General features: G+C 53.8%; 2 protein-coding genes across 2 annotated transcripts; both read right to left on the minus strand.

The window, feature by feature from the left end:
• Positions 1 to 7,202: 7,202 nt before the first annotated feature.
• LOC135454349 (hemoglobin subunit alpha-A) lies at positions 7,203 to 8,029 on the minus strand. The gene is made up of 3 exons (XM_064726354.1): positions 7,872 to 8,029; positions 7,532 to 7,736; positions 7,203 to 7,430 (listed from the first exon to the last, which is right to left on the minus strand). Exons 1-3 carry the CDS (start codon positions 7,964 to 7,966, stop codon positions 7,302 to 7,304), a joined length of 429 nt encoding a protein of 142 aa, XP_064582424.1. The 5' UTR covers positions 7,967 to 8,029; the 3' UTR covers positions 7,203 to 7,301.
• Positions 8,030 to 10,158: 2,129 nt separating this feature from the next.
• On the minus strand, positions 10,159 to 11,058 carry LOC135454350 (hemoglobin subunit alpha-D). Its single transcript, XM_064726355.1, has 3 exons — positions 10,912 to 11,058; positions 10,594 to 10,798; positions 10,159 to 10,340 (listed from the first exon to the last, which is right to left on the minus strand). Exons 1-3 carry the CDS (start codon positions 11,001 to 11,003, stop codon positions 10,212 to 10,214), a joined length of 426 nt encoding a protein of 141 aa, XP_064582425.1. The 5' UTR covers positions 11,004 to 11,058; the 3' UTR covers positions 10,159 to 10,211.
• Between the last annotated feature and the right edge of the window lie 1,990 nt (positions 11,059 to 13,048).

Here is a 13,048-nt window from a genome sequence, read left to right on the forward strand (position 1 = left end):
ACTTCAGACCTGTTTCCAGTCAACCACAAGCTCCCTGGAGGTGGAGTTTCTACTTCTGGAGCTCAGTCTTTGCTGCTTGCCATCACAAGACTTTACTCTTTGTCATAAATTCTTGGGATGTGGGAAGGAAGTCCCCTGGGGAAGTGCCTGTCATTTTCCAGGAGCTCTGACATCACCAAAATCCCAGTCAGAGCAGGCTGTGTGCTCAAAGCTGGCAATGTCCTCTCCTGATTTAGGAGAAGCCTTCCCTGAAGTCAGCCCATAAGTTTGAGCACATACAGCTCAAGGGATGGGAAAAGACAATTCTGCTAATTTCCAGCTTCAATTTGTTCACTGCTTGTTCATTTCCCCTTGCCCCTGTGTGATACTATCCTTGAATTTTCAGAGCTCTCCTTCTAAGTGGAAAACAAATAAACCCTTCTGTTCCCATTCTACATTAATTTTAGGCTTCAACTCTACTTTTAAAGATATCAGCTCATCTCCAATCAGCCCTTATGAATTACTTTCTTGAAATGCCATTTCTAGTTATTTTCCTCTTAAAGAGAAAAAAAAAAAGAAGTCAAAGACCTGAGCATAAATTAAGCTTATCTAACACAATGCAGAGCCGGGTCCAGAATGTGTTACAATATCCATTTTTTTTCACAGCTTGGGTCTCTTGCTCCCAAGAGAAGCATTCCAGTGTTCCCTGTAACTGTGTGGACGGATGCTGGGATGGATGCCACCTCCAGAGTGACAGCTGCTCCAAACACATGGGGACATGCAAATGTTGTCATTGGCTCAGGGACTGTCTGGGCTGCTCCTTTTCCCTTTGGCTGAGCAGCCTTGCAGCCTCAAAGGGGTGAGTTTGGGCCAGGGAGGGTCTCCTTTGGCTGCAGAGATGGAATTGGGGCTGAAGCTGGAGCTGGAGCAGCTGAAGCTTCCTCCACCTGCCCAGTCAGTGCATCACAAAGACCTGCAGCCAGGCAGGAGGTGCAGCTGCATCTGCCCCATCCTGTGTGGCACCAAGAGCCCAGAGGATTCAGAAAATCTCACAGAGATTGTTTGTGCTGCAGCCTCAGGGACTGTGGCTGTGCTGGGGACAGGGACAGTCACTGACTGTCTGAGTCAGTGACACCCTGGAAGTGGTGTCGGTGTCCCTGTGATGGTCAGGGCTCACCACTTCTGCTTCCTGCCCTGTGGTCCATGAGTCCTGAACACAGAGCCCTTCACATCAGGAAGTCAGACAAAAGAGGAAGACTCTGTTCTGGAGAGTGTGTTTCCTACAGTGTTTCAGACAGGCCTGTGGAGAAGTCTGGATTAGATACTGGAAGTATCCCTCTTTGAGGCAACAACCTGGAAAAATAAATAATGGTGGCCTGTGCAAATTGGATTTATAGAGCTTTAACAGTGCTGACCCATGAATTTTGATAAATACATTTCTACTATTAATAAAGGCACTGAGCTGCTCAGCTATTGAGGGATGTCTAAAAGCTTTCTGGATGAGCAGCTGCAATGCACATTTTGCTGTATTGCTTTCCATAAATCCATAGCTGGGATCCTCCTGGCCATGTGCAAAGGTCTCTGGAGAGCACAGAGCTGGCACAGTCTGCTCCCCTCTCTCTGTCTGATCCTAGTGCAAGGAATAAAAAAAGTGTCACTGACTGGAAAACTCTGTTTTAAGTATTTTCAGCTAGATCTTCATTGAATTGTGTCCACCCAGCAGCTTGGCTTGAAGTCACTGTGACAAGGGAAGGAAGAGAATAACGAGGAGCTGTACCCCAGGATTAGGGACCAAAACTCTGCTGTTGGAGTTTCAGCTTTAGACAGAAAAGTCAAATGATGCTCCATCACTGCAGGAAGCTGCTGAAAGGATATTTGATGTACTCTGTGGAACTTTGCTATGTGCAGCTCTCAGTGTTACTCACAAAAGGAAAAACAGAAGGTCAATCCTTTCAGTGTAGATAAAGAGGGTGACCTGGATAGGGAAATGCGATCTAAAACAGGGGAGGCTGAACTTAAACTGGCTATTACAGCTCAGGAAAAAGATGCTGGAGCCCTCACTGATGGTTTGCCAAAACTGTAGCCTTGATGTGCAGATTAAAAAAAAAAAATACAGTGGTGTCATCAGGAAAGGCTTGGGCTTGCAAAATAACAAAGAGAACATCTCCTGCCTGTTGTGTAACAGCTTGGTGCACCCACATCTGTGCAGGTCTGGCCTCTGATCATGGAATCCTATAATCATGGCATAATTTGGGTTGGAATGGACTTTTAAAGGTTGTCTAGTTCATCCCCTCTGCCATTGACAGGGATGGCTTGCACTAGGTCAGGTTGCTCAGAGCCCCATCCAACCCTGGTCTTGAAAGTTTCCAGGGATGGAGCATCCCAACCTCTCTGAGTAACCTGTGCCAATGTATTACCACCTCCACTGTAAAAACTTCTTCTTTACATCTAATCTAAATCAAACCTCTTTATCTGAAACCGTCACCCCTTGTTCTGTCACAACAGGACATCTTAGGATGTGAGAATATTGTGCATTTACAGCCCTGAGCAGGACAACTGAGATCAAAGATCAAAGGGATGGGGTAGCTGCAATACAAAGGGGTTTGGGGAGGCTGGGATTTTTCTCTGGAGAGCAAAACATGCCAGCCCTACAAATTCATAAAGAGAACGTGGACTTGGTGCTTGATGAGAGTTAGAGGCCATTGATCAGTCTGGTGGATTGATTTAAAATGGATAAAAAGGACTTTATTTGGAGCAGGTGGGAGAATGAATTTCTGGAACTCACTGCCACAGGACGCTGTGGAAACAAATGGGATCAGCAGGTTTGTAAAAGGTAGAGCAGATTGGTGAGCAGCAGCAGGCCAACAGACAGATGCTGAAGGTAACAGGCAGGAATGTAGCCTCTGGAATTGCTATTACTGCTTGTGTGGGAGCTGGAGGAACACAACCAAAGCTGGGCCCTCCCCAGATGGCATCTCCTGCTGCTGAAAAATGCAGAAAAACAACACAAGGAGAGAGGAAGCACTGATGTCACCAGCAGAGCACTGCCTGCATCTCAGCTCCAAGCAAAATCAGATCTCCCAGGTGGTTGCTGTGTGGTAGGAAGACAGAGCAACCAGCAGGAAGAAAGATTTTGCATTTCTATTCAATTTCCATCTCTGTAGTGAAAAATCTAATCAATGCTCATTTTCTGTCTTCTACCACTTTTCCTTTTTCCACTGGCAAAACAGCCAGTGGAGGAGGTGGGAGGATTCCAGAAAGTTTGAATTAAAGTATATTTCAATCATTCCTCATTTTCAGACTGCTTGCCTGAGGAAAAAAATCCCCTCTACCTCAAAAACTGATGGAAGCCACCTCCAAACATTCAATATCTCTGGGAAAAGAGGGAGGGGATGGGGTCACAGGAACAAGACCTTAGTGTCTCTTATTGTTAGCAGGGTAAATAAAAGGAGGAAACCAAGGAACTACAAACCAGTTGGGTTCAAGTAAAAAAAAAACAAAACGCAAAACAAACAGTGGGACTTTTAATCAAAGAAAGAGATGAGTAATAGTCATGGCCTTTGCCAAGAATGAATCCTTTCAGATGAGTCTGTTTTCCTTCCGTGACAGATTCCAGTTCTTTGTTTACCATTATTATTTACTGTTCTGTCATCAATAACTTGTTTTGTAGTGGAGAACATCCTTATTAAGTTCTCAGATGTTCCTGAGCTGGAGGGGCTGCCAGCAGTGGCATAAAATTCAAAAGGATTCAGACAAATCAGGGAGGAAAAATCTCTTTTCAGCAGGAAAAATCTGACATTTAGGAAAGACTGGCTGTCCAAACACACAGCAAAGAAGCAAAAGACCTATTGGCTGCACCACTCATGGGTTACACTATTGCCATATTGAATTCCAATATGGGATGTATAAACAAGAACAGTCTGTAAAACACATGATGTTTTCCCTCCTCATTCCAGCAAGAGGATCTCTTAACTGGTCTCCTAACATCAGCTTCCAGCGAGGAATTAATTCTCTATCTTCCCACTGCTTGTTTGCTATATCCCCCTTGCTACTGGGAGGATAGAAAATTAATGGAGAATTCCTGTTGAACTCCCCATGGATGCTTGACCTCCTCCAGGAGTGTGTGTTTCTGTGTCCCTCTCCAGGACACACTCCTTAGGGACACGACTATAGCCAACATAATAAGATTAGAATCCAACTATCTGGACAGTGCTGTTTGCAGCCCCTCAAGAGCCTGGTGGAAGTCCTGTGATCAGGTAAGTCATTATCATCAAGCTCATTTCCTGATGTTGTTGACTCCTCTCTCAATAAGAATGAGCTCTGAGATGCCACCTGCCTTGGTGCGACCACAGAACAGAACACTGGGGGTATCTGAACCCCGAGTGCTTTGTCCATCAAGAATAAATGAGAGCTCAGAAAGGCCTGCAGAGAGTGGAGACATCAAAGCAGGCATGACCTGGAGATACTCATCCCCTTTCTTCTGCTGAAGCTGCCTGGTGTGATTCAGCTTCCTGAGCGCTGCCATGCCTGGATCGGAGGGCTTTGTGCCCAAATCCTCCTCCTCAGCATCCCCTGGGGCTGTTTCTGTGGCCGTGCAGGAGTTGCCTCCAACTCTCTCCTCAGCTGCAGCAATGGTTTTCCAGCTGCAAAACCAGCCTGGGCCAGCACCAGGTAAATATTTCACCTGCTGTGCTCCAGAGCTTGGCTGCTGTGGTGCTGGTGGGTCCTGAGGCAGCTGGGCAGGGATGCAGCTCAGGGAGTGTCAGGACCCAGGACATCCCTCTGGCTGTCCTGAGCAGCCCAGACCCCTGCCAGGGGGCTCAGAGACCCTGGCACAGAGCCCAAAATGCCACTGTGGGTTTGATTTTGACTCATGGAGCGAGTTACCAACCTTGTGTGAAGATCTGCAGGCCACAACAGTTTAAGTAGAATATTAGTGAAGTTATCACGGGGTGGAAAAGTAGATTTTAGGGTTTTTGGTGTGGGGGTTCAGGAGGCAAGATGGAGGGAACGGGGTGTGTCCAGCCTTTCTCCTTCTCCTTCTTCTTGGCCTCCATCTTCTGCTGTGATGTTGGCACTTACAGATTGGTTTAGAGCAGAAGCTCACTGTCTAACACAGGTGATAGGTATTGGAAAGTAATTGTATATGTAGTTTTTAGTATAAACACATAATACCACCCCGGGGCAGGCAGAGTGCCTCTACTGTCATGCTGAGTGCACCTCGGCTGGACAGGAGAAAATTTTTTATAGGTAAGATACAATAAACAACCTTGAGACCGAGAACTGAAGAGCTCTGACTCCTTCTTCAAGCGCTGGGCTGGGAAAAGAGACTTTCCAACTTTTCTCGGGGTCACTCTGAGCAGCAGAGACCTCGACAAGGGGGTGCCAAGCTGTGGTCAGTGTGTCTGTCCCACAGGGCTGGCTGTGTCACACACAGCCACGGCCACCAAGGGATGCCCAGCGAGGGGACCCCAGTGCTCTGAGCCAGAGCAGGGGGCTCGGGGCTGGAACTCTCAGCAGGGCTGATGGGGAGGGGTCCTGCACCCCCTCCAAGCTGGCACCAGTGTCCCCAAAGCCCTGGGGCTGGCTGGCAGCCCTGCTGCTCCCAGCCCTGCTGCTCCCAGCCCTCTGCCCGGCCCCGATAAAGCACCACGGCTGGAGGTCCCCATCTTGTGGCAGCAGGGACAAACGGCTGGGACAACACGAGCCCGGCGGTTCTCTGGCCAGGCAGAGCCCTGGCAAAGTGCTGCAGAGGCAGGACACTGCCACTGCCACCCAACGTGTCCTGCCTGAGGGCACAGCACAGCTCGGGAGCAGTCAGAAGCTGAAGCAAGCTGGGAACAGCTCTCACCCCTCACATACACATTGTTCCCACATTGCTCTTACATCTTCTCTCCTGTACCCACCATGCTGTGGACCATGAGGGCCCTCGCTGGCTGGGTTTGGAGGAGTCCAAGTCCGTGCTGGATTTGATACTGGCCCTTTCCAATGCTTTCCACAGCAGTTCACACCTCCGTGCACACCTGCGTGCCCTGAGTCCCCACCATATCCTGGTTCTCCACAAGATCCCCAGGACATTGTGCCTACAGCCCTGCCTGGGTGATGTTCCTGGCTGGAAGGGTGGAACCTGCTCCAACACCTGCTCCATAAAGGTGGATCAGATTGGCCAGTGATGCCCTGACTGGCTTTCTCCTCCCTTCCTCACTGTGCTCAGGAACAGAGGGTGTGTGGGCTCATGACACCTGTGGTGCTTTGCAGAAGAGACTCTGAAGGGCCTCCTCCTCTCTTTGGCATTGTTGGAGTTTCTCCTGTCTCTGTGCATTCACTGACAGCGCCTGGAGGCCATGGGATTATGGAAGAGGCCATCCTTGCCAGTGCCAAGATCAGAGGAGCCTGTGGCAACCTTGGCTGGCTTCGTGAGCCACCCTGGGGCTTCCTTGATCCTTCCCCTCCTCACTGAGGACCTCCCAGCCCTTACTCAGCACCTGGCAGGTTGTGGCCTCCTGGGAGTATCTGCTGCCCAGTCTCCCACCACACCCACAGCTGGAGGAGAGCCCACACGTTCCTTTATCAGCCCCCACCACGGCCACCCTGCTGTGGGCTGCGATAAGGGCTGGGGGTGCAGACAGCAGCACAACCCCTGGGCTCCTTTTTGTGGGGCCCTGACACCTCCCCACACTGCTGGATCTGGACTGAGCCCCATCTGCTCCCCTTGCAGCTCCCCAGGGCCCCTCCACAGTGACACCCAGCAATGGGCTGTTTGGTGGAGGCAGAAGAAGACCCTGTGTGCTGGGTGTGCAAGGAAAGATGTCCTGGCACAGGGAGGCCCTCAGGCTATTCCCAATCTGCTACCAGGCAGAGGATCACTGGTGTCAGAAGCCCCTGTGTCTCCTGAAAGATTTTCAGGAGGAGATGTCCTCCAGCTCTGTCCTGAAGAAGGGTGCACGGGGCTGGTGGTGCAAGAGGGGATCCCAGTGTGGAATTCTGGTGGGACCCCCAGATCCATGAGTCTCTCCTCTGCACTGGTGCCCAGAAATGCTCTGTTTCCTACCATGGCAGCAAGACAGTGTCTTGCCCAAATGCTGCCTCCTCTCAGGGACAGCAAAACCGGAGCCCTTTTCCTCCATGCACCCACCTGATGGGGAGACCTCCAGTCCAGACCCCCAGAGCACATCCCTCCCGCTCCCTTCCCGCGGGCAGCACACAGAGCAGGACACCGGGGCTGCAGCACAAATGCAAGAGATTTTATTTCAGAACATTTGACTGCTGGCTGTCGGAGGGCTGGTGGGGTGTTGGCTCCAGCTCTGGCCACAGCACACGCCTTAACGGTACTTGGCAGTCAGCACGGTGCCCACGGCACACAGGAACTTGTCCAGGGAAGCGTGGACCTCTGGGGTCAGCAGACCGGGGTTGCGGGTGGCCACTGCCACCAGGAAGCACTGGCCCAGCAGCTGGAAGGCAAAACGATGTGGTGAGCAAGGGAAGGAGGGAAGGGAGTAGCCAGGAGGAGCAGGAGGGAAGCTGGGCTGGTCACCTCTCCCTGGACACTCACTTTGAAGTTGACAGGGTCCACACGGAGTTTTTGGGCGTGGAGGTCGCTGAGCTTGGAGAGGGCACCAGCGAGGTCATCGATGTGGTTGACAGCTTCCACCAGGGCGCCCGCCACCTTCTTGCCGTGCCCCTTGACCTGAGCAGAGCCCTTTCCTAAGTCGAAGTGGGGGAAGTAGGTCTTGGTGGCGGGGTAGGTGGCGAACATCCTGCAGAACAGAACGGTTCAGAGACAGCTGAGACAGGGACAGGGTGGCAAAGGATGGGGACAAGAGGGGGCAGATGCGAGGGAGTCGGGGCTGGAGACGAGAGACAGAGGGTCACACAGGGGACACCCACGATACCTCTCCAGGGCATCGGCGCCATATTCGTCGGCCTGGCCGCCGATTTTGGCGAAAACGCCCTTGACGTTGGTCTTGTCTGCGGCGGACAGCACCATGGTGTCACCTCCGAGTCGGCAGCGCCAGCACGGGTGTCCCCGCTGCCCGCCGCCGCCCTTATATGCGGTGCTGGGGCTCCGCCCGGCCCGGGGCTGCTGGAGCCCGGCCAGGAGGGGCCGCCCTGCCCTGCCCTGCCCTGCCCCGCCCCGCTCCGCTCCGCTCTGCCCGGGCACCGGCACCGGCACCGGCGGGCGGCTCTGCCTCGGGGCGCCGGCTCGGGATTAAAGTCACGGCTTGTCCCAGAGCGAGTGGATGGTCTCTGCCCCGCGGACACAGGCTGACAGAACAGCAGGGTCAGGCTTAAGGCTAGGCTTGGGGTTAGGATGCGGTTTAGGTTTAGCGGTAGTGCCCGGGCTGCCATGGGTTGTGGTTAGGGTCTGCACTGGCACCGGCGGAGGAGCCCGTGTGTGTCCCTTGGCATGGGACTGGCACAGCCTGGATGTGTTCTGGCCAGGTGTTGGCGCAGCAGCGTGGGGGAGTCTGTGCCCCACACCCCCACACAGCCCCGTGTGCACCTGCATGCACAGCCTGACCATCCAGCAGCCTGCACACACCCCCCGAGCTGCCCCAGGACACACACTGCCCCTCCACGCAGGTCCTTGTGCTGTCCCTGCTCTGCCCTCTGCCCCCAACACATCCCTGGGCACGGCTGCCCCACTGCACTCCCTGCTCTGGCTCCTCAGCACACCCCACACCCGTGTACCCCACACCACCCCACAGAGTGTGTCCTCTGCAGCCCCTGCTCCTTGAGCCACTGCCAGGCCAGCAGAGCCTGGAGCTGCCCTGCCCCAGCCCCCTGTCCTGCACTGCCCTGGGGCACTGTGTGTGCTGGCCCTGCTGCTCTGGGGCACTGAGGGACCCTGACTTCTGGGCAGAGCCATGGCATCAGCACTGAGCACTGCAAGAGCTTTGGGAAGATCACTGTGGTCTGTGGCGAGCCCCGTGTGCTCCGAATGATGAGGAATGTAACAAGGGCAAGGAAGATGAGGGTGGTGAGGAAGGCAGGGAGGGTGAGGGGGCTCGCAGAGCTCGCAGTGGGTTCGGCAGGTGGCGCAGACCAGCAGTGACAGCTCACACCCGTGTTTCCTCCGTGGCTGAGGTTCTTATCATTTGTGTTTGGGGGAGATTAGCTCGGGCTGGCACTGCTTCAGAGTGGGGAGGGAGGGCTGGGGGGCTGTTTTTCTGGGAAACAGCAGCAGCAGCAGCAGGGCAGTGTCTGCTGCATGTGTGTGCATGGGGAGAGCTGCCAAGGCAGCAGAGCCCTTCAGACCGGTGGCACAAAAACAAACGGGTGCAAATGCACATGAGCCCACTGGGATGTGGACTGGGATGTGTTTGGAGTGCTGTGGGTTCACCTGCAGGTGCTGCTGCGTTCAGGCACTGCCAGGCCTGTTTGTGAGCAGGCAGGGTCCCTGCATGCCCCCACCTGCCCACACCTGGACACTCAGGCACCTCTCTCCTGCAGGATCTCATCTCCTCCCTCTGGTGTCACAGCACAGAACAAACCCACGGCTAATTTAGTATCTCGGAGCCCTCCACCTGTGATCACTGATTCTTTTAAAATTCAGGCTCCAAAGTCCTGAAACCAGTGTTCCTATACTGGACTGCAGCTTTGTCCATCCCATTCCTACCCTGCCCAGGTCCCAGGGGACGAGCAGACACCTGGGGCAGGTGTGGAGGTTCTTCCCTGGCACTTGACTGGGATTTGTGGTTCAGGAGCTTGAGTCCCAGAACACTCTTTGTGTTTAATGGTCTGCGGTGGACTTTTTTCACTCCATGAATTCTCAGATTGCTTCTGGAGCTCATGCAAGCACTTAGCTCCTGCAGCACTCCTAATAAAGCCTTAAAAAGCCATCTTGATAGATGGAGACAGGCAGGATTTACCCTACACCCCCGTCACCCCCAGGAATCCTTCAGGGGAATGCAAGGATCATATTAGTCTTGGTGCAGGCTTTGCTCTTCTCCCTGGAGGATTGCAGGCACAGCTTCATTCCCTGGGTGCTGCCATCAGATGCATCCCGTGCTAGGGAGGGTTGGAAGCCAGCAGGGCCCTGGGGACACCCAGGGAGCCCAGGGCTGGTGCTGCCCTTCCCGTACCTCCTCCACCACCCCTGCAGCCCCCTCCCTCCATCAGGAACACTCCAGCCCAGCCCAGCCCAGCCCCCGGCCCCGGCACAAACGGAGGCATTGCTGCAGCAGAAGAATCTTTTTTTTTATTGATGGTACACAGGCACGGCTGACAGCTTATCTGTACTTCTCAGCCAGCACGCTGGCCACGGCCGACATGAACTTGTCGACGGCAGAGTGCACCTCGGGGCTGTAGTCCTTACCCAGGCGGGTAGCCAGCGCCACCTGCAAGCACTGCGACAGGAACTGCAAGGAAAAACGGGGCTTAGCACCAATGTCCCCATCCCGGTCCCAGTCCCACACCCCCCGGTACCCCATCCCCTGTTGTCCACCCTCCTGCATCCCCTGTCTTCCATCCCCCGGCTCCCATCCCGATCCCTCAGTCCCCATTCCCCATCCCCTGCTCCCTGTCCCCCCATTCTGATCCCTGTCCCCATTCCCCATTCCCTGTTCCCCGTTCCCCATTCCCCGTTCCCCATTCCCCGTTCCCCCTGCATGCCTTGAAGTTGACGGGGTCCACACGCAGGTTGTAGGCGTGCAGGTTGCTGAGCTCAGACAGAGCCTGGCTGAGGTTGTCTATGTTCTTGATGGCAGTGCTCAGGGCAGCCACCACCTTCTTGCCATGGCCACGGATCTGGTCAGAGCCCGGGGACAGGTCGAAGTGGGGGAAGTAGGTCTTGGTTGGGGGGTAGGAGTAGAACATCCTGGCAGAGTGGGACAGTCAGTGGTGCTGACCGCAGCTGGACCCACCGTGCCAGCCCCTCCGTGCGGCTCCCACCCTCTTGTCCCCTGTCCCATGAGGTCCCCAGGTCTGTACCTTGTCAGGGCCTCGGCTCCGATCTCCTCCTCGGCGCCGCCCAGCTTGCCCCATATCTGCTGGATCAGCTTCTTGTCCTCGGCGGTCAGCATGGTGGCGGCTGCAGGAGTGGCCAGGGATTGGTGGCAGCAGCACTGCAGGGACGCCTTTTATAGCTGCTAGCACCTCCACCCAGCCTTATCTTATCACACTGAGGGGCGGGGGGATGGCCGGGCCTGGGAGCGGCTGCAGCACTGCCTGGGGGGCCCCAGATGCCTCATGGGGGGCCCTGCCCTAAGGAGGCCCCTGGGGGCCCCAGCGGCCTGTCCTGCCCCTCTGCACCAGCCCAACACCACAATGGGGCAGGGGGCAGCACCTCACCAGGCCACCTCTTGGACAGCAGCAGCCCCAGGCATGTCCCAGGGGTGCCACAGCCTTGTCCACCCTGAATGGCATGTCCCCAAACCTGTTATTGTGGTCCATCATTCTTCACAGATGGGCCGGGGTCCTCCTTGGCTCTGAGGGTGTTGAGGTACGTCCCACAAGTGTCCCATGTCCCCTCCAGACTTTGGCACATGCAGCCCCTCTCTGCCCCAAGAGCCCCATGGTCTCTGAGTAGGGGCCATGGACAGGCCTTCCCAGAGAATTCCAGGCAGGGAACAGCCTCCTCTTTGGGTTCACAGTCTTCCTAAAGTCCATCTTGTGGTGCTTGTCAGTCTTGGACTCGTTCCCTTCTTCCCACCCCAACATGTGCTCCTGCCTCTCCCCATAAATGCTGGGAAATCCCTCAGGCCCCAGGGTGTCTGATCATACAGTAACAGAATGTTAGAATAATCAAATTATTCATGTTGGAAAAGGTGTCTAGGATCCTCGAGCCCAACCATTCCCCCAGCACTGCCAAGGCCAGCACTAAAGCAGGTCCCCAGAAGCCACATCTACACATCTGCTAAATCCCTCCAGGGACAGGGACTCCACTACTGCCCTGGACAGCCTGTGCCAGTGCCTGACAAGGCTTTCAGTGGAGTAAATTTTCTTGATATCCAACCTAAGCCTCTCCTGGCACAACCTGAGGCCATTTCCTCTGACTCTCACGCCCTTCTGTCAGCCTCTGCAGGAAGGAGTTGGCGCAAACATGGGGTAAGGGACACACCAAATGCTGACTTAGCACATAAGTCATGGATTTAAACCTCCAGGTTACCTGACACCCATGGATGCAGAATGCTTTAAAAGCTGCTGTGGTGACATTTAGATGTTTGGAGCCATTTGATGGCCTGAGAGCTTCCACATCATGTCACCCTGGTTTTTTAAGATTTTCTAAGCCTTCTGATGTTGACATTCTTGTAGTGAACTTTCTCACACACTTTCTGTAAATAACTCATTGTTTTGCATTCCTTTATGGAAGAGGAGAGAGTTGATGGACTGTTGGTTTGTCCAGTGTCATTGGAGAGGTGGCACTGTCACCATCCAATCCACTGTCACTTTTGTAGAACTATAAATATTGGAGTCAGAAAATAAACTTCCCTTTTTTCCTTCACCTTGAGAACGGTGGTGAGCTTGTGTTCTTTCATGTCCTATAGTGACAATATCACATTTTTCCCCCTTGTCCAAACACAGTCCCTAAATCCCATGGATGAGATGAGGACTGCCACGTGCAGTGCTGGCTCAGGGTGGCCATCAGAGCAGGCTGAAGGCTTTGCACCCACTGTTTCATGCCACAAGTCTCCGAGGCAGGAGCTGACATGGTCCTGTGCTTCAGGTTTCTGGCCAAACTGCCCCAGTAAAAGGCTGATGTTCCAGATTTTGTGTGAGCAGCATTTGCACAGCATCGAGACTGTCCCTGCTTCTCACTCTGCCCCCACCCAGGGAATAGATTTTGAGGTGCTGGGAGAGGACACAGCCAGGCAGATAGGCCCAACTAATCAAAGAGGCATTTCATACCATGTAACACCATGCTCAGCAATCAAAGGGAAAAGAAGGGGTCTGGGGGAGTTTTAGGGGGGTTATTTACAGTTTTTGCTCATGAACTGGCTGAACATCAGCCTGCCTATGGGATGTGGTGAGTGCCTTTGCATCCCCTGTTTTGTTTTATTCCCTGTGCTTCCACTTAGTCTTCACTTACTAAACAATTATTTCTGTGTGTTTATTTGATCTTGACCCC

Source organism: Zonotrichia leucophrys, chromosome 14, assembly GCF_028769735.1.
Source record: "Zonotrichia leucophrys gambelii isolate GWCS_2022_RI chromosome 14, RI_Zleu_2.0, whole genome shotgun sequence".
Lineage (NCBI taxonomy): Eukaryota > Metazoa > Chordata > Aves > Passeriformes > Passerellidae > Zonotrichia > Zonotrichia leucophrys.